The sequence below is a fragment of the Podarcis pityusensis genome, assembly GCF_964106645.2.
Source record: "Podarcis pityusensis genome assembly, chromosome: 7".
NCBI lineage: Eukaryota > Metazoa > Chordata > Lepidosauria > Squamata > Lacertidae > Podarcis > Podarcis pityusensis.
Window position 1 is genome coordinate 36,790,246 of NC_138031.1, and position 21,765 is coordinate 36,812,010.

Here is a 21,765-nt window from a genome sequence, read left to right on the forward strand (position 1 = left end):
TATGAGTGGTTGTATCTTGCTGTTTATTATCTATTTTGCTTCAGTGTGGAACAGATTCCCATAAGAGGTGGTGAATTTTCCTTCCTTACAGGTTTTTAAGCAGAGGCTGGATGGCCATCTGTCATGTATGATTTAGCTGAGATTCCTGCATTGCAGGGGTTTGGACTAGATGACCCTCGGCGTGCCTTCCAACTCTACAATTCTATGATTCCTGATATTTCTTTTTATTGTAAAAAAACATTGACTGTAAGTCAAATTGAGGGTTTCTGAAGAGCTGTAATTTATCTCCGTCCCTCTCCTGCAAAGCACTAAGGAATGCCTTCTAAGCTCTTGCATTCTGTCAGCACACTGACAGAGAAATCTAGCCAGAGAAGCTTCAGGCACTACAGGGCATTCTCAGTCCTACATCTGCTCAAAGGATAAAATGAGATAAGAATGTAAGTTAGGCAGACCTGTGTGAACTCTTAACACTCTGCACATTGCGGCAAAAATCCGTGGCAGCCCAGTGCCCCCAGCAAACCTCTTCCTCTGTTTCAATGCATTTCTTAGCTACTCTTGATGTTCTGCTTTATTCATGGCAACATTCCTAAAAAGTCATGTTCAGGCTCATAGTCAGGCCTACCACCTGGTGGTGAGGGCAGCGAAGAGATCCTCCTTCGCTGCCTCCATTGCATCCTTGGAGAGCCCTCTGGCAGAGCTGCTCCATGTGGTCCAGAGTTTGGTTGCTCCTGACCAAGGGGGTGGACCTCTGGAGCACATGGCAACTAGCTGCCACTGGATGGCTAAACAATTGGAGGATATTGAGACAGTACCAACGAAGTTGTTTTCAACTTACGATTTTGTTCGATTTTATGTTTTATATTGTTGTTAACCACTGCGATATATCTTTATGATACAGCAATATATAAATATTTATATAAATAAATAAATAAGCCAAAACTAATTCAATAGTTAATTTCTGATCAACTCTTTCTCCAGCTGTTTAGGTCTACCCTCCACACTGAACCTCAAACTACCATGTGACTTTTTTATTCTTTTGCTTAAAAAAAGAATATAAATATACCCCCGTCTTAAACGCCCCCTGAAAATAATGATATTTCCATTAGTGCAGATTCCTTTAGGTCTGCTGTATTTACGAGTCATGCCTCATGCCTCACCGTCTGAGGACTTAGGCAGCTCCTTCCCCTTAAGAAGGCAAACACTTCTCCTCTGTTCTTGCCTCCTAAGCACAACATTGGGCCAATTCTGGTTTATTTCAAGGCTGGGTGTTTTATTTCAAGGGTAGAGCTAATAACCTATCCTGTGGTAGGTCCCTTGAAAGAAGAAATAAAATCAGAAACCAAAGGTCTCTTATAAAGGTAAGATTTGCTTTTGACATTTGAGGTGACTGACGATTACTTAGATATGCTGAAGACATTAATATTGTCATCTTCAACAACGCTTTCAGCCAAAAAGAGATTACTACTGAGTGGTGTTTCTCCTTCATAAGGAGCACTTCAAATGTTAACAATTGCAGTTGTGAGAGTTCTCACCTGACAAACATTGCAATATACCAAACTTCTTAGGTTCATGACTGACACAAGTAGGCATCTTTCCCATATTACAGCCTTCACCAACATAGTGTCCTTCATATGCTGCTGCATTAAGCTTCCACCATCCCTGACCATTGGCCATGCTGACTGAGGCTGATGGAATGGGAGGTATGGGAGTCTCAAAACATCTGGAGGGCAGCAGGTTGGGGAAGGGTGCCATGTTACAATTTTGTTTCCTGTTTGCAAGTTTCCCCCATTTTACTGCTTCCTGTTTTCCTGGCTTGGGATTTAGTAAGGAACGGCCTCAATTGTCCCTTAAATAACCTCCCTTTATTGCCACAATTTCAATTCCTGTTACACAAGACAGCTGAAAGCTTTAATTTCTGATTTCTTAAAATTTGTATCAAAATAGTACTTTTTGGTATTAAAAATAATGTGCAAGGAAGCCAGCAATTAACTCCACCCACCCCAGTAACACACATGGAAACAGAAACTGACATTTGGGCAATTAAGAGACTATTTATCACTAATCTCTCAGAAGTAAACAACAGAAAACAAAGCAAATAGCAGGGCTTGCAAGCAGGAAACTCTTAATTAATATTTTAGAGGACTAGTAATGTGCTGAAAAATTCTCCTGCATTTTTCTACCATTCACTATCAATTAAAGAAAAAATAAATGGCATCAGAAAATTATCAAAGGGGATGTTTTTATTTTGCTAGGATGGTGTGCACTTGTGTTATGGTTTTGAAGTAGCTAAAGGCTGTTTGTGAGAGTTTTTTCTTTTATTCTACAAATCATCTCACCAGTGGTCTTCACACTACATCCTTCTAAGATGCCCTCACTCCAAGTAAAGCCCAGGGGAAGACATTGTGAGCTAACTTCCCCCATTAGACTTCTTTAGATTAAGAAGCATGGGCAGCCAGAGAGACTGCAAAATTTTGGAGAAATGTTTACTGAACACGCACACTATCTCACAGCAATAAGGTAAGATCAAAACCCCACACCCACAGAAATTCTCAAGCACCTCTCAAGTGTCCCAAGAATGAGACAGAAAATTTGAATCCTTTTTTCACAGAGGCAAGAAACCCTTCAAGAAACTGGAAGACAAGGCCTTTGCTGGCTGGGAGTTACTTGTGAGTAAACATTACAGAAGGATCTTGACCATGCAGAAGGGCATTGCTGGATAATACAGCACTTTACTAACCTCTGTGTGGAATCTCTGTTTTAATTCCAACCCTGGAAAATTTCAGAAGTGCAGTGCTAAATAGCTCAAAATGTGTTAGTGTTATGGCAGCAAGGTCAGCGGTTTAAAGAAAATAGTTAGCAATTGTTCTAAGCTACTACAAGCTCCATGTATGAGCCTAAGGCTGAAGTCCTTTGCACATGTACTAGGGAATGTGTCCCTTTGAGTTTGGAGAACCTTACTTCTGAGTAAATCTGTTTAGGATTAAGCTGTAAGTAGCTCTTTAGAACCTCTTTTCTATACAGGTTCAGAAGATATTTTGGTGTGATATTCTGCAATGGCACATTTCATTGAAAAGGATCGTCCGATACCCCTGCATAATTTGGCTTATTCCCTAACAATCTTTACAGTTTAAAGTGTAAATTTCCCCTGACATCCCACCTTAAATCTGTCTTAATACAATATGGACTCATTGCTTTTTGTCCTTCCCACTGAATCTCATAGTGGCCCTGGTAAATTTTTGAAGATGCTGTGCTTTAGAAGACGATAGCCTGCCCTTTCTTGCTAGGCTATCCTAGTGATAAACAGAACATGCTGTTGCTCTTTTCCTAAAATTATGGGGCATAAAAGTAGCAATTTCAGAAGTAGTAAATTAGCACTAGTGTATTGTGGGGTGTTAATTTTGTGGATTCATGCACACATGTCTGGACAGCATAATTCCAACAGCTACAGGCAAGGGGAGATATGGTCCTGGTGGTGGGATTGGTCGGGTAAGGAGAATGGGCAGGAATTGCCTACAACAGTGGTTTTCAACCAGTGTGCCGTGGCACCCTGGGATGCGATGGTCAGGGGCAACACTGGCCTCTGTCCCTCTTTCCTTCTCTCTGTCCTCTGATGCCCTCTTGCATCTCTGCCTCCCAAAGGCTTGCACAGCTGTTTGTTGCAGAAGCTCTGGCTACAAGCTCCCCAGGCGAATGGTGCCTCTGGGGGTGCTGGTTGCCAGGAGCTGAGGTGGCCTTGGAGTAAGCAAGCAAATGGGTGGGGTATCCCTGTAAGCCAGTCCACCAGCCCTTGCTGTTGGGAATGGACAGACAAGTGGGAGACCAAGCAGGCAGGCGGGTTCTGTGCTGGCCTTTCTTGTACTTGCTGTGTGCAAGGCCTTCCTAGGAGCTGAGGGCCTGGTACTGAAGGGGAGCTTTTCCGCCATGCAGGCCCAGCAGCACCTGCTGCCACCACTGCTGCCTCCCAAGGTGAATAAGGTGCTAACCTCACATTCACCTTGGGCCAGTCTCCATTGGGCCACTAAGGCTGGGGCATCCTCTTCCCAGACCCCTAGGGTGTGGCATGTGGAGGCACCTCTCTTTGGGGCGGGGGGCAGGTCAGTGAGCAGGGGTGGCAGCAGTAGTTGCCCAGAGGACTCCCAAAGAAAGAAGAGAGGAGAGGAGGCTGCGGGAACACTCCACAAGAGAGGATGTTTGGAAAAGGGTGAGAGGCTGCCAGCTCTGGAGGCAAGGGGTGGCATAACAGGGCTCCTGAGTCCCACAGGGGTGCCGCAGAAAGAATGTAGTTGGTCTAGGGAGCTGTGGACTTAAAAAGGTTGAAAACCTCTGGCTTGGAAGCGGTCTCCTTGACCAGTACGCCCTCCTTCCACCAAAATATATGTTGTCCTGTCACCCAGTAGCTGGTGGTACTAGTTAATGCCAGGTCAGTCTAGAACAAAGCATTTATCTATAATAATGGACAAGATACTTAATTTCTCCTGTGTCACTGAGACCTGGGTGCACCAACTGGGCAGGATTGGCCTGGCTCAGCTTTGTCCACTGAGTTATGGAATGCAGCATTCACACAGACGACAGGATGGGGGCGGGTGGAGTGAGAGTTGCTGTGGTCCAACAGCATACTTGACAGGGAGGTGCAACCAATCCACAGTCTCCCATGAGTATTCTTCATACCGAAGTTTCAGTATTTACCTATTGCATTTATACTTTACGTGTTCTTTGTATGCACTTAAAATGCTTACATGCATGTCTAAGCTTATAATGAAGCTAGCTACCTTGACTGGCATCATGAATATGCTACTTAGAATTGTCCTTTGAGGAGACGAGGAGGGAGCCAGTTGTGTCTTCTCCCCGGGTTCTGTTAGTCCTTTATTATTTGGGTGGGGTTGGAGATGGGGTTTCTTTGGCCTCACCTTGAACCTGGCTTAACCTTGGTAAGTGACCACTCCTCCCTTTGAATGTAAGCTTTTTCTTTTTTCCTTTTAATGTTTTAATGTTTATGAATGCTTTCCCCTGTCTTGTCAAAACTATTACAGGGATTGCCAAAGCAGGATATGGGACTTTTCATTATTGGTGTGGATTTCCCCTTCCATCCATCTCAACCATAATTAATTTTGCAGCACAGGTTCATGTTGAGATTTAAAGCCCTGCTTATAAAATGAATTAGGCCCTCTCCTCATCTTATTTGGACATTCTCAATGTGAATATACTCAAAGTGTAATAGAGAGGCAATTTATGGGAATGAAATCTCTTCGGTGTCCTAGGCTCTGGCTTTATTATGTCGGGTCTCCTCTTCCCATTTGTTTAGAGGACAGATACCATTCATTACTTGGAGAAAGCTCAACAGGTTGCTCAGCAGGCATTTATATAGACTTGGAAACGCATGTGGGGCTATGAGAGGGCTTGGATATAAAGTTTTGTCTGTGATGAGGATTCTCCCTCCCCCCCTCCCAATAATTACTAAGGCTGAAATTCTAACCCAATTTACATAGCAGTAGGCCCTAGTTAATTCAATAGGACTTACTTCTGAGTAGACATGGTTAGAATAGTTTCCAACTATGCAATGAATTTCAGTGTGTCCGCTCTGAGTATGACTTAGCTAGAGATGCCACCCTACGGTTTCAAATTATAATACCTATAGAATTAAATTAATACAGATGTAAATAAAAACAGTATGAAGATCCAAGGGTCAGATTTTTAAATTTTGCATAGCTTTCTACAGAGCTGTTGAAAGGAGTGCTCTGCTGGAGGAGGGGACAGGTGGGAATTGTACTCAGGTTTGCCTGACTAAAGCAAACGGAATCTATTATTCCCTCAATCCCCTGGAGCAGATTTTGAAGGTGCTGAAGAGGAGGGCAGGGGAGAAAGTTCCATTGCGTGATCCAATGTTGGTTCTGCAAATGGATGTCCACTCCACACTGCAGTTATTCTATCAGGGCAGAATAAGCAACCATGCGTCATACTGTATGTGCATCGCTAAATACACAGGCACTTCCCCATTAAGCCCATAACACTAAGAGGTGGATGGAGTTCTGGACATTGTACACCCTTGTGCAAATTAATTGAAACAAACAATGTAATTTATTGTACAAAACTCACATGTACATGTACAAAACTCACATATACATACATTAGTAACGGATATGACCTCCACTATTTTTAAGCAGCATTTGAGCACGGTTTGGCATGGAGTCTACTAGTTTTGAACAGCCACTGTTGATTTTCAGATCCCTGTACCACACTTGAATCAGCGCCTGAATGAGCTTTTCCGTAGTTGTATAGTCTACAGTACGGAGGTGACTTTTGCATATAGCCCACAAATTCTCAATGGGATTTACATCCGGGGAATTCCCTGGCCAAACAAGTACCTGCATTTGCTGCTCTGTCAGGAATTTCTTCACCACTTTCTATGTGTGGAAGGGGGCTAGGTCCTCTTGCAATATCCCAGTACCATCAGGATACCTCTTTTCCAGCTCTGGGATAACTCTCTTTCATAGAACTTCAATATATTATGGCGAGCGCATCATTCCTTCCGCTGGCTGCAGGCTTCCGATACCATAATGATCAACTGTCTTTTCGTGTTTGTTTTGAGTACAGGATTATGAGTAAGATAGAAAACATGCTTTGTTTCAATTAATTTGCACAAGGATGTATATTATTTGTAATCAAATGTGTCATGAAATAATAATTCCAAAATGGTTACAGCTTTCTACTGAGATAGGCAAATCCCAGTGTCTCTGGTTGAAGTCACTCCATGTTATATTTTTTTCATACAGAAGGATTTTCACAAAGCTGTGCCAGCATCTTATGAAAGCATGTGGAGTATTCATTTTGCACCATCACTTTGCATAACTTTTTACCTCTTAAGGTACTTGCACATTGTATCGCTTGCATCTTTTAATGCAGAAATAAAGAACTCTCCTTTTAAAAGAGAAATACTGTATTTCTACTCTGTAGCATGGTTTGACAACAGAAAATAGGTACACTTTACTATGTAATATGAACAAGGGGCTCACAGGAGGCAAGCCAAGTGAATGTGTGGTTTTCATGAAATCTGCAAGCATTTTTTTTAAAAAAAAATCTACTTCAAAATACTTAGTTCCGTAAAACTAGGAGATCCCATTTCCACCAATAGATGCTAGAAATCAGGATGCTTGTATTATAACAGAGTATTTCTCTTCCCTTCTATAATAGTAAAGTTTTCATTTTTCTATATTCAGTTCAAATCAGCAAAGATGTGAGATCCCTGCAAAGACAGAAAGCCAAATAACCAACAGGGCAATTCTAGGAATGGAATTGTACAAACAGATGAAGAACTGAATCATGGAATCATAACACTAGCAGCGGCGTAGCGTGGGTTGTCAGCACCCAGGGCAAGGCAAGTAATTTGCGCCCCCTAACCTGGGGCAAGGCAAGTAATTTGCGCCCCCTAACCCGGGGCAAGGCAAGTAATTTGCGCCCCCTAACCCCTAACCTGCCGCCGCTGCCAGCTTCTTCTTGCTGCTGCCTGGTCTGGTCTGGTGTGGTTCTCTCCCGCGCTCAGCGCTGCGCTGGGCGGCCGCTGCACTGTCCCTCCCCCAGATAGTCCCTCGCTCTCTCTCCGCACCGCACACCTGGCACCCACCCCCTCCACAGTGGGCAGCGACTCAGCGGCTCGGATCGGATTCGCACAGCCAGCACTGCAGTGAGAGAGAGTGAGTGAGCCAGGTAGGGGCAGAGAGCTGCGAGTTCGAGCGCGCCCCCCCAGATGTTGCGCCCGGTGCGGCCGGCCCCCCCTGCACCCCCCACGCTACGCCACTGCACTGTAGAGTTGGAAGGGAACCAAAGGGAAACCTAGTTCAACACCCTGCAACTCAGGGATATAAAGGATAATCCCCCTCCTATGTACACATTATTTAAAAAAATTACCTTAGCCCTGGTTACTGGAGCACATGGTTTGCACTAGTTACCCTCCCTGTTTTATTAAAACAGTCATTACCATCCCCACCCACCTAAACCACTCCCAAGATGGAACAGAGCCACACAGCAGGCATTAAAGATTGAGGAGCAGCTATCCTGGCTCTTTCAGCCACTGTTGCCATCTCTTTTGGAGCTATTAATGAGGCATATTAGTGAAAGGAATATTTCCTTGCTCTTCAATAGCAGAACTAGATTTTTTTAAAAGAACTACACTTTTTTATATGTGTTTATATTCTTTATATGTATTTTTTTACCAGTGGAGGGTAAAAAATACACTCAAACTGTGGTAAGCAAAATGGAAACTTGCAGGAACTTCTCTAATTCACCTAACAGGAACTGCTAGCGAGCTAGAGGTGGTGTCCTTATAGGCCTGGGGTAGGAAACCTGATGCTGTCAGATTATAGCTCCCATCAGCCCCAGACCAGGGTGAACAATAGACAGGCATTATATGGGAGGAGTTGTGGTCCACAGCCTCTGGAGGGACACAGGCTCCCCACCCCTGCTATGGACAATCCCAAAATTAAATTGAACTTTTTGCTGCTTTAAATGCCAATACATAGTACAGTATATATCAAACTTTCAAGAAATACAGCAATGCCATCATCATCAAAGCACACTGGCTAATGACTGCTTTCAGCTTAGAAATCTAAATTTATGCTGCTATGTGCCACTCTTTAGGTCTTACCTTATGAATTGTTGTTCAGCGCATCTTCCTGGTTTGTAGTCATACAACGTATGTGTGTTTCTCAGTCCTTGGCCAGTCATAGTTCAGACAACCAAGGCTAGGAAGCAGCCCTTCCTGCCGTTTCCAGTGGATCACTTCCTGAACTGGATTGCAAGTTAGTTTGGCTATGGCCCATCCCATTGGCCCAGTCCTCTTCCCCACACTTGATTTAAAACTAAGTCAGTGTAGGTCATTCTACACCCACCCACCCCAATTCTCTGAATCTCCACTTATCTTACACACACACCTACCCCAACCCTGGAGGTATCGCTCTTCAGTAATTAGTAAGGAATAAGATTGCTGCTTATACTGACCACTCTTCATGCTGTGCAAAATTAATATAAAGGTGTACCATATTATAATTATTTTCATCAACAATTTATGGTAATTTCCTTCCTGTAACCAAGGAGATGACTACACTAAAAGGTGGGAAGGTGTTGATTTTGTACTCTCTTTTTTTGGTTCCCCTAAAGGGAAGTTCTTTCCTTAAATGACTACTTCAGAACATGAAAATCTGGCCAGCTTATATAATGTCATGGAAGTGTAAGTATAGAGTGTTCAACTAGTGTTTCTCTGTTGCACTTTAAAAGCAAGTTGGGTGTTTTACTTCTACCTTCGTGTTACCTTTGTGAAATATGTTAACAGATTTTATTGGCCACAAAGTACAGGTCTGATTAACTAAATCAGCACACATCTTTTAATATTATCCCCTCCCACTCCTGAACTTCTAACCTGACATAAATACATTGCATACTCTAACCTGTTTCTCCTGATTATTAACCTTGAGCATGGCAACCTATAAATCATCTATGAAACAGCTGGTGCTCAGCATTGCCCTAAAGGTGTATGATTACCATCGTTTTATATATATATATATCTAGGTATGCAGACATGAAAAATTCATTGAAGAGCTTGGTATTGTAAGACTTATTATAATGAATTTTCACAAAAACATAGATCATGCTGGAAATAGGTGTCTGCTTATTATAATGCAGCCATTTATATCTCCCTGAATTGCCGAGTCCATGGTTCAGCTGTTGTGTTAAAAGTCAAATACGATGATTCCTGAATAGATTTACACTGGTCAGTTTGCATGTACTTCAAGGATGGGAATTTGAATTTAGTCATTTTACAGATCTTAGTGCCGTGAAGTTGAGTAATATAAAGTTGAAAAGTTCTAAAAGCAAAGGGAATGGGATCCTTGAACATTCCCTTTGGAGGATATTCATGATGGTCACACATTCCGCCTCCCTGCTCTAAACTACTGAATTTGCCCATACCATTTCAACAATGGCTAATGTCATATGTGTTGGCATTCTATAGAAACAGAAGTTGTGGCAAAAAATGGACATATGCACAAAGGCATTTCCAGACCCTCTCTCTCTGCAACCCCCTGTAAACCCACCACCACCACTCCTGGTGTGCAGGGAACCATATGTAATCTAGTACAAATGCAATTCTGGTCACTTCATAGCAAAATTTAAGAGTTGAAAGAAACATAAAAGGCAACTAAAATAAATTGAGACACCTTCCCTCTGAGGAAAAGCATTTGGGGATTTTTAATTGCTAAATCAGGGACGCGGGTGGCGCTGTGGTGTAAACCACTGAGCCTTTGGCTTGCCGATTTAAAGGTCTGTGGTTCGAATCCCCGTGACGGGGTGAGCTCCCATTGTTCGGTCCCAGCTCCTGCTAACCTAGCAGTTCGAAAGCACGCAGTGCAAGTAGATAAATAGGTACCACTCCGGCGGGAAGGTAAACAGCGTTTCCCTGCGCTGCTCTGGTTTCGCCAGAAGTGGCTTAGTCATGCTGGCCATATGACTCGGAAGCTGTCTGTGGACAAATGCCGGCTCCCTCGGCCTGTAAAGCGAGATGAGCGCCGCAACCCCAGAGTCATTCACGACTGGACTTAACTGTCGGGGTCCTTTACCTTTAATTGCTAAATCAACTCCTCTCCTAATGCAAGGGTTTATGAAATCGTACACAACAAAGAGAAATTATGCCTTTTCTCCTACTGGACATGTTGTTGTTTAGTCGTTTAGTCGTGTCCGACTCTTCGTGACCCCATGGACCAGAGCACGCCAGGCACTCCTGTCTTCCACTGCCTCCCGCAGTTTGGTCAGACTCATGTTTGTAGCTTCGAGAACACTGTCCAGCCATCTCGTCCTCTGTCATCCCCTTCTTCTTGTGCCCTCCATCTTTCTGGACATAGGGAGTCACAAAAGCCCCCTTCAGGCATTCAGAATGAACACCTGAAAGACTCGCTAGAAACTTAAGACTCCCCATTTGTACCCTAGAGACTAGAGACTGACATGTCATGTTCGCTGTGGCCAGTCCACCATCAGCACCAGTCTGAAATGAGCTCCACACCCTGGATGCATGTGTACAAAGCTTCTTTAACAGCACCCTTCCAAATAGATATTTCGGTAACATAACTTCCATCTGCCTCAGTCAGCATGGATGACAGGACCCATAGTCTAACAGCATATGGAGGGCACTCAGTTGGGGGAAGTGCTGTAGGAACCTTCAGCCCACAGGCTTAATTAGTCCGGTCAGGTAATCCAATTAGGTATCTGAGGTGGTTTCCCCCGAACCATGCCCACCCCTGTCATATGTGGGGCAGGTATACATGGTTGGGATCAGCTGCACTATGGGGACACAAACTTGGTTCAACCAGTGTTCTCATCCCCACGGAAAGAGCTGCAAGCATGAAACCACCTTCAGAATGATGCAGAGAGTGTATCTGCTGTGGTGTGTGCAGTCTTAGAAGCTGAGGTATGAAAGCTAGGAGCTAAATGGCACCTTAAACCTAGGTTATGGGAGCAACAACGGAATGTCTAGGCATGCTTTATGTATAACAAGAATACAAAGCTGAAAATGAGAAAATGAATGAACTGCAGCTAAAATATTATGTTCACTTTTCACATAGTCTAGTCCTTCCCTTGCCCACCCCCCTAATATTCTTAAGATGGTCTCTTCTCCAGTCTTCAGAGAGTAGCTGGAAGTGGGGAGGCAGAAAAGGTCCTCCTTTCCTTCCACTCTGCTCTTTTGATCTGAAATTTCAGGTGCAGTACTGTGCCCAGAGCTCAGAAACTACTCGCCCTAATGAAATTCCTTGTCGCAAAATGCGCTTAAGACAATGGGAGTTTTGAACACCGAGTGTGTGCTTAGCTGGTATGGTCTAGAGAGCATATTCATATCTTCTGCACACATCAAGTACTGAACACGCAAATGGAGCTCCATTGAAGATTAGCAGTAGGTTCAGCACTGATAAAGAGAAGCTGTTATTCACACAACACATTGATTTGCAGGGTTTTCAGCCACAAGAGTTGGAGGTCTCATTCATTTATAAGTTTTTTGTTTTTAAGTTTCATGGAGGGTGACTCTGTTAGCCATTAATGGAACATGTATGTTCAGAGACAGCAGTTCTTTGAATACCTGATGCTGGAAACAGACATCATGTGTGTGTTGCAGGCATCTACTGGGATGTGATGGAAATAGACTCATGGATTTGATGGATCTTGGGCCTGATGCAGTAAAGTGGTCCATAGCGCAATGCCCCTTTTATGGCTGTTATGTTTCCCTCAAGTCTCTGCCAGAATCTCAAAACACACTATGGACCAAATGGTACCGATCTCCTTCTCTTTCTTTGATCTGTTGTCTCTAGGCTCTGCAGAAGAAGCTGAGCTGGCTTACGCTTAAAAAACCCCCAGCCGCACATACTTGTGGAGGTTCATGCCAACACAATTTGCAAAATCCTATTCTAGCCAAACACCAATTCGCAACCATCCCTACCAAGAGATGCAGCTGGCCTCCATTCTGATCCCAGTAGTCACAGCGAAAGAAAAATGGTGCCCAGGGTTGTCAAAACGACATGAAAAGCTGTAACAACATTGGCATCAAGATGAAGCAATGAAGGCAGATCAAAAAGAAACTAAGGAACCATTTGATTGACAATTGCTTGAGGAAAATAAACCCTGTAATCCACACAGTTGCAGGAGAAGAGATAGGTGTCAACTAATGGAATTGAAAAAAAGCTCAATAGGAGAAGGGTAAAAAATGCAATCTGTGAAATGTACTCTTCAAATAGAGATGAATAGTATTCCACCCTCAGCCCCCACAAAAATAACAATAAGGTGTATTGACTAGTGTTCAATAGATCGTCCTGGTAATCAGTGCTGCCTAAAAAGAGGAAAAAACAAATATATGGTCTCAGCAGCATGCAAAATCTGGTGCAGTACTTATATTTAATGGCATTTCAAGTCTCCATTCTGTTGTAATGAAGTTTTAATTCCCCAGTGACGCTAATATTGTATACATGGTAACTGGCACATAACCCCCCGGTTTAAAAAAAGAGAATGTGGGAGTTGTTGCAGGGGTGATCAAGAAATCAATAATGATTTTCACAACCAAGGCTCCAGTTGTGGGATTCTGCCATTGAACACTTTGAAGGTGGCAGCATGGTTTCCTCCTTGTCGGAGAGGGGGGTGAATGTAACTGGAAATGAATTAGGCTGATGTAATCTGTCATGGCTCTCCAGGCAGCATTTAAGAATAATGCCATTTTGTTGAAGGTCACACTGTAAATTGGTGTACAGCTCAAGCAGCCACTAACACAAATGCATCACTGAGTCAACAAAGCTGAGTGTGCTGTTTGTGCTTAAAACCAGACAAGATTCAATCGAGAGCAGGGATCCTTAATTATTATTATTATTTTACTCAGTGCTGTTCTCTCTGGAGATTAAGTATTCAGTCAGCTGGTGATGGCCACTCTTTAGCCAGATCCCTGGAACTTCTCTTCCTAGGCCAAATCAAAATAAAATAAAAATGGAGGAATCAGGGAAAGGATGGAAGAAAAACTTTACAGCAGGGGTCAGCAAACTTTTTCAGCAGGGGCGGGTCCACTGTCCCTCAGACCCTGTGGAGGGCTGGACTATATTTTCTTTTGGGGGGGGGGGATGAACTAATTCCTGTGCCCCACAAATAGCCCAGAGATGCATTTTAAATAAAAGGACACATTCTACTCATGTAATAAACACGGATTCCCGGAGCGTCCACGGGCCAGATTTAGAAGGCAATTGGGCCGGATCCGGCCCCTGGGCCTTAGTTTGCCTACCCATGCTCTACAGCAAAACCAGGATGCAAACAAACATCTCAGCAAAATAAACCAGAAGTAGGAGGGAACAGTTTCACAGTACTCAGTAGAACTTCCTTCTAAATATGGTAGGGTTGTAACTTATGACTGAAAACAAACTGGGTGCACTGGGACAGCAATCTGCTTCCTCGTTCAGTCAAAATACAGAAGATGTAAGGCAAATGACACAAAGAAGTTAGACAGCCTGCGGAAGTGCTTTTATACTTTCTAATGGGCCATGTCTCAAACATTCAGAAGAACTACCACCAAACTGAAAGGGGAGAAAGTACAGCATGAAGGACCTGCTTCCCAAATGCAGTATCACTCTAGCTTTATCAACATGGTCAGTGATCAGGGATTAGAGGCTTGCAGTCTGTTAACATCTAGGGAACGCAAGTTTCCCATCCCTTACAAATGGGTGGGAGGGATGTGCCATTTGTATTTTAAAATCTGCCATGGGCAGCAACAGTGTTGTTATGGAGAGTGGGAACTTAGTCTTGCCCTTCTTGTTATTTTCCCAGTTACAACCACGTAACACTGAAGTTGCTTTTAGACTTGTTTTGCTGACAGCATAGAAGATAGGGACCTGTACAATGCATCTCTTGTGTTTTGATTTTTAAACAGTGCTAATAGCAATTTGGGAGAAAAGCAATGACAAACCTAGACAGCATCTTAAAAAGCAGAGACATTACCTTGCCAACAAAGGTCCGTATAGTAAAAGCTATGGTTTTCCCAGTAGTGATGTATGGAAGTGAGAGCTGGACCATAAAGAAGGCTGATCGCCGAAGAATTGATGCTTTTGAATTACAGTGCTGGAGGAGACTCTTGAGAGTCCCATGGACTGCAAGAAGATCAAACCTATCCATTCTTAAGGAAATCAGCCCTGAGTGCTCACTGGAAGGACAGATCGTGAAGCTGAGGCTCCAATACTTTGGCCACCTCATGAGAAGAGAAGACTCCCTGGAAAAGACCCTGATGTTGGGAAAGATGGAGGGCACAAGGAGAAGGGGACGACAGAGGACGAGGTGGTTGGATAGTGTTCTCGAAGCTACCAGCATGAGTTTGACTAAACTGTGGGAGGCAGTGGAAGACAGAAGTGCCTGGTGTGCTCTGGTCCATGGGGTCACAAAGAGTCGGACACGACTAAACAACAACAACAACAATAGCAGTTTTAGGTGGTGTGATTTCATTAGGAAAATGTTCCAAGGGGGAAAGGGTTAAAAATCCTGCGGAACTACTACCCCTATCAAAATTTCAACCCTTCATCTCCATGGCTATTTAAAATGGTGCTGGTGGAGAGAACATCTGGATACTTGTCATAGAGGTCTCTTGCATCACGTCTGTTTGCATAAAAGAGAGAAAATAGAATTATGAATTTGAAAGACACAAAAGTTCCAGTTTTGGGCCCAAAACACTTACAGAAAAAGTTTGTATAGTATAGTAAATGAATTATAATAGATATTGGGAATGTTAACATCTTTATGTAACCACGTTCTCAATTTTGTACACTTATCCAGATTCTTATATGCCTCACTGGGGCAAGCTCGTGGCATTCAAGTGGTATGCGATTACCCTTGAAACCAAATCTGTCCCCAAAATTCTACAAGAATGAATTACCTTACACAACCACCAAAATCACATATTGGACTTTGGCAAACTTAACTAGATCAATCTGTCCTGGAGTGGGGAGTAAGTTGAGATTTTGTTTTTGTATCTTTTCCTTTTTTGTAGTTGTTGTTATATATTAGAAATCAGTGTAACTGTATTTATTTTTAAAACATTAAAAAAATGAAATAAAGCAGGAGTTGTGCAAATTATGCACATTTGCACCACTGTACTTTCTCTAATCCATCTCTTTTACAAATAGGGCCTTCATATAGATTTTGGATTTTTCTTTATGGCAGAAATTAGAGTGGAAATTGCTAAATGGGTTTTTGGAGTCCACAAATTTGCAAATAATTGAGTACATTGAAGTATTATATAAATACTGCAATTTCTTGAAGTAACTAATGAAAACCTACTGTCAGTGCAGATCATTATTTCCTGTTCTAACAACCCATGTCAATATACCAAATATTTCCAGAATCAGCCATTTTTCAAGACACCCATTCACTAGATTTGCTTTTCTAAAGAGGAACAAGTAGCATTTTCACACTGGAAATACTTTACTTTAATGCCAAGATTCAGCCCCGATCACTAGGTTCAATCCCAGTCACCAACACTTTCATATCAAGATTCAGTCCCTCAGTCCCCTGGGTTGGTTTAAACTTCATCCTAAGCCAACCCCACCCTCCAAAGTAGCTATGCTCCCATTAGGAATCCCATTCTTTTAAAATGAAAGCACATGTGCCTGGTTTTAAGTAGAAACCAGCTGGTAGGAGAAAAGGAATCACCAAATACCTCCAGGTTAGAATCCTTAACCTATCATTCCATGGGTGATGGCAGTATGTCCACAAGGAAAGCTGTGTCCCCCCCCCCACTTCACCGTAACATGTCCCACAACTCTGCCTCAATTCCACTCTCTCTTTCTGTTTACCTCCCCCAATTTTAATATGATAATTTTATTATTTGTACCCTGCCCATCTGGCTGGGTTTTTCCAACAGAAAACTAAAAACAACAGAACACTAAAATACAGAACACTGAACAGAACACTGTGGCTTCCAACAGAACACTAAAAACAGAATAAAACTTCAAACATTAAAAACTTCCCTAAACAGGCCTGTTTATTTCTGCTGCTTCAATTTCTTAGTGTGGCTGTGTTTACATGAGAAGAGGGGTACATTTCCCCATTTCACCCCCCCATAGATGGCAACACACCGGGCATAGCATGGGGGTAGTGAGAGCTGGTTGTGTGCCTTCTTTAGTTACATCCAGCCCTGTGCTATGCAAGCCACTCAAGATCCAGCACACAAAGACTATACAGCAGGGGTAGGCAATCTAAGGCCCATGGGCCACAAGCGGCCCACGGGGGTCATTTAACTGGCCCCCGAACTGAGCCACCTGCTTAGCGAGTCCCTGCGCGCTGCGCTAAACTGGCCCAGGGACTCACTTCCGTGGGGCCAGAAATCGCATCTGTGCAGACGCAGATGCCGGAAATTGCGGGTGCAATCAGGCCCACAGAGGGATCTCCGCTGGAGTGAACCAGCCCAGGCAAGGTAAACCTTGCTGATCCCTGCTATATAGTATGAATAAGAGGAATATACATTCTCTCCCTATACTGCCCTGGTATGTAGCTTGTGCACACATATGACAGCTTAGTGGGGAATGAAGAGTTTTACCTGTAGATACTGCACCCTTCTCCATGGAACATTCAGTCACTCATGCCATTAAAGGTAAAGGTACCCCTGCCCGTACGGGCCAGTCTTGACAGACTCTAGGGTTGTGCGCTCATCTCACTCTAGAGGCCGGGAGCCAGCGCTGTCCGCAGACACTTCCGGGTCACGTGGCCAGCGTGACGAAGCTGCTCTAGCGAACCGGCACCAGAGCAGCACACGGAAACGCCGTTTACCTTCCTGCTATAAAGTGGTACCCATTTATCTACTTGCACTTAAGGGTACTTTCGAACTGCTAAGTGGGCAGGAGCTGGGACCGAACGACGGGAGCTCACCCCGCCGCGGGGATTTGAACTGCCGACCATGCAATCGGCAAGTCCTAGGCTCTGAGGTTTTACCCACAGCGCCACCCGCATCCCTCCACTCATGCCATTACCAAAAGAAAAAAGCACAATCATATTAAATGTGTCTGCATCAAGGAGGATAAGGCTTCAGTATTGCTTTCTTTAATTCATATAGACTTTATGGTCACAATTTATCAGGACCTCCTCCTTTTCAGATAGAGAAGCGGGGCTTGTGCTGAACCTTCTCATAGATTCTGCACTGTTTCTATTGGCTGCGCAAGGGAATGAGTTGTTTCACACCAGACATCTTCTCCAAGGACATTAAATATGTGAGGGCTCACACCATCGTAAAATGGACACACAGCCGCCAGAAATAAAGGATGCTATAGGTTGGTGGTTTGTGTGTATTATTTGTTTCTTAATTGCCTTTGCTCTTGACAATTAAAACTCCTTCCCCTGGGATATCATTAACCTTCATTAAGTTCCTTGCTGGGAGTATAAAAATTAATGCATTACTAGGAATAGAGACAAAGAATCTTTCACGGTGGTACTTTTACAATAAATTCCAGAGTTTGTTGAAAATGAGTCATTAAAAAAAGTGAAAAATTTAACAAGCTGATAATATGAATGCACACACAGGATATGCCACTCTTGATCAGATTGATGGCCCCTCCAAGTTGGTTTCTAGATTTTTATGATCGGCTCCATATGTGAGGCTTGACAGGAAAGAATAATGCATTCAGTCAACTGTGCAATAATGTGTACAGGGAAAAAAAAATCTTTCCTGACCTCTATTAGCTCTCTATGATCTATTAAAGTGGAGGTAACAAGACATTTTGATCTTCACTAATTCAAACGGTGCACATCTTTCATTCACACAATATTCACTTTGCAGCTGTTCATTACTAACTTTGTTTTCATTGTTCGCAGAGACTCCTCTTTCCCACATTCTGCCCTCTCCTGTCATCATACACATGTGCTTTTAACTGAACTGGTCCTTAGAATAAAGGTCACTTTAAGTTTGCATTATTGGGCGCTGCACAGCAGCTAGACAAATGTGCAAACGAGCTTCATAAATTATTTGAGATTTCTCCTCTATCAACTGTTAGTGGATTCTGGAGTACACCATCAGCATTGTGCTTGAAGTATTTCTCTAAAGAGAGCTCTGCACCCAGCAGATCCAGCTTTTCACCCTCCACAGTGAAGTGCCTCACCCTTTAACTTTATGTCAGGGTTGCTGCGTGCTCATCCTGGCGACACAGTACAATGAAAACAATAACACTCAATTGATACATTATCAAAGGTCATATGAAGTTACAAATCAGAAGCTTGCCAGAAGCAGCTTAAGTTTTCTTTAAAGTGGGTCAGTTGTAGTTTCCTGTAGGTTGTTTGACAGTGGTTTCTGGCATCACAGGCTCTGGTCTACAGGAAACCACAGAGCCTTTATGTCCTCTGCTCAAACTACAGCATTGTGTTTTTCTACCCATTAACCAAGGATAAATGACCTAGATATTGTGCCTATCAAAGCCTCATTTCTCTTTTACCCTTTTGTTCTTTAATGTACCACATTATCACACGCTGAACACATTTGAAAGTATTCCTAGTCTCACAAGCCCTTTTGAGAGAGTAATGCAGGGTTTTGTGTGTCTTTCTGAAGCTTTAGCTAGAGTGGAATAATATGAACATAATTCAGGATTTTTCTTCTTGTCTATTTCTCACAACCTACCAATTCAGTATATTTAGGGACAGAAAAAGCTGGCAAAGGAAGATAGAGTTTTTTAAAAAGGTACCAAAAAAGAAACACAATTATATATTTGCTTCTATTGAGAATACAAAAAATAGTAAACACCAGTTGTGATTTCCCTAATCACTACATTCTATAAATTACATCTCTGCATATCATGAGTCACTTTTATTAAAAGCATCATTACTACAGTTGGCAGCAATTTACATCTTATCTTACATGATAGCAGTTTCCAAGGGAAAAAAAAGACATCACAACGAAGAAAAACAAATACATTTACAAAGTCATGTCTGTAAACTTCAAGGCTAGTTTAGAGTTGAGGTAATCTGTTTAGCTTTGTGGCTAAAGTAACAAAGTCCTTTAATTCAAAAAGGTACCTGATTTTAATTTTTTTTTTTTGTTTTACCAGTGCATTACAAGATCACGAGACGATTTAACTGTAGTTTTATCCTGCAAGAACCTTTTCAGTGGGTAATTTCCAAAAGGTACTCTTCACATTCAACAGCTGCCTTATTATTGCTGTGTCTCAAGACAGAGAGACATTCACACTATTATGGAGATTGTCAGAGAATGTGTGTATGTGTACATGCACAAGCGACCCCCCATACAGTCAAAATGATGCCCGAGTATGATATGTGTGGTAAATTTCATCTTGACTTTCACAGCAAAGAATAAAAATAAAAAATTAAATATATAACTTCATACTTCCTTTTAAGCAGCACTTCCTTCTATTTAGTGCCACTCTATTACAAATTGCTGCTTTTATAATACCAATGGTACCAAAAGGGGAAAAAAAAAGCAGAGCATTATGTCAATTTCCTTAAAAAGACATGATCACCTCTCAATTTCATCTCTCCTAGGGATAATAAATAATGCACTGCACAATACTTAATGACCAAGATACCTTTTGACACATCTGTATAACATGACTTGAACTTTTTTGTTTGCTACACTATGTTACAGAACAGCTTATAAAAACTAATTATGGACATTAACTGTGAGTGTAAACAGTAGGACTACCACTTGTCAAAAGTTTAAAACACTTTAACAGTAACTGGTACTGCTTACTCATCATTTTCATTGTTTTCTAATTCATCCCCCCCATCAAGCGAGTCTAATTCTTCACCCTGTGCTATTTCATCTTCTAAAGCAGAGGAATCTGCAGTTTTATCAAGGCTCTCCTCTGCATCACTGCCCTCTAGATTTTCTTCATCTCTAAAGGCAGCTCCTTCAGTTTTATCAGTAACCTTCACTTCACTGGAGCCCACTGCATTCTGAAGTCCTGCTAATGCTGGGAAACCAGGTAGTGTCAATCCTCCCAGTCCTGGAGGTAGAAACATAGAAGGATAGAACAGGCCAGGAGCCATGGTGGACAGAAGGAAAGGATTGAAGGTCAGAGGGTTGGCAGGCAATCCAGTGGTGGTGGTGGTGGTGGTGGTTGCTGCTGCTGCTGCAGCAGCGGCAGCAGTTACACTGACAGATCCATTTGCGGAGTCAGTAGCAGAAACAGTGTCTGTGCTTTTCTCAGAGTCTTTGTTCTCCTCTTCATTCTCAGTCTTCTTTTCTTCTACTTTTGAAGTGCCATCTTCAGAAGTTTCTCCTTGACTGGAAGCCATAGTGGTGTTTCCAGAAGCAGCTGTAATTGGGTTATTCAACAATCCACTGAGTCCAAACATGTTGGGCAACCCTGCCATACCTGGCAACATCAGAGGCAGCATGGTAGCTGGATTTTTAGAATCACCCCCAGCAGCAGCAGCGGCGGCAGCAGCTGTCGCTAGTCCTGGAGGGAAGCCCATGAGACCTGCAAGCTGGAGAGACTGTAGGTTCTGCAAATTCTGAAGGCTCGTGAGATCCATTCCAGCGAACAGACTGTTCATCAGCAGTGGGTTAATTCCCGAAGTTGAAGCTACAGCAGCAGCTGCTGCAGCTGCTTTGGCAATTTCGCTTTTTGGCCTTCTCCCTCTTCTGCTTGCTCCCTCTTCTCGCACAACAGGTCCTGTGAGAAGACGGTCAAACATGGACTCTGGAACAAAACCCTGCATATGGGGAACAAAGAACATTCCATGCTGTAACACTTCTACCTACAGGGATGCCTACCGATTTAGAATTTCATGTAGGGCGGCTCACATGACAAAGCAGAGCGTACAATCCCACGGGCAAGGAAAAGAACAGGTATGCTGCCAATTAGATCTTGTTCACAAAGCAGCCCTTTACCTCCTCCCATTAAAGGCCAGATCATACATTTGAGCATTGTCCAGTAAATAAGCTCTCCCTTCAACATCATCAATATGATATAGCAAACAAAACAATGGTAAAAACAAAGCAACCAGAAACAGTAGGTAATGCTCAGAAGATGAGACTTCCAAAGAAATCTGATACAATAAACACACCAGATTTATCCAGCCTTGCAAAATCCGAAGCAAATTAAACATGATGTGGTCCTTTGTCTGACAAGTACTAGGCTTCTAGGTTTTAAGAAACAGAATGCCTCTGTACACACCATGTCCAATGCCTGAGGTTGAGAACAGGGAAATTCCTCACAGAACTCAAACAAGGCAGTCTACATACTTAATCAAAGAACGAGTTTTATTACAAGC

At 42.8% G+C, this 21,765-nt stretch overlaps 1 protein-coding gene and 1 long non-coding RNA gene across 9 annotated transcripts in view; one reads left to right on the plus strand and one right to left on the minus strand.

The window, feature by feature from the left end:
* Nucleotides 1-2,644: 2,644 nt before the first annotated feature.
* Nucleotides 2,645-19,660, plus strand: LOC308481414. Its single transcript, XR_013988653.1, has 3 exons — nt 2,645-2,666; nt 9,151-9,220; nt 17,640-19,660. It is a non-coding gene; the product is annotated as an uncharacterized lncRNA (long non-coding RNA).
* CHD7 (chromodomain helicase DNA binding protein 7) overlaps nt 19,322-21,765 on the minus strand; it is a 145,186-nt gene continuing 142,742 nt past the window's right edge. For all 8 annotated transcript variants that reach the window (XM_081013251.1, XM_081013250.1, XM_081013249.1 and 5 more), the window contains one exon: nt 19,322-21,204. In XM_081013251.1, the coding sequence (XP_080869377.1) occupies nt 20,233-21,204 (972 nt within the window). In that variant the 3' untranslated portion in view covers nt 19,322-20,232. The remainder of the gene's footprint in view (nt 21,205-21,765) is intronic.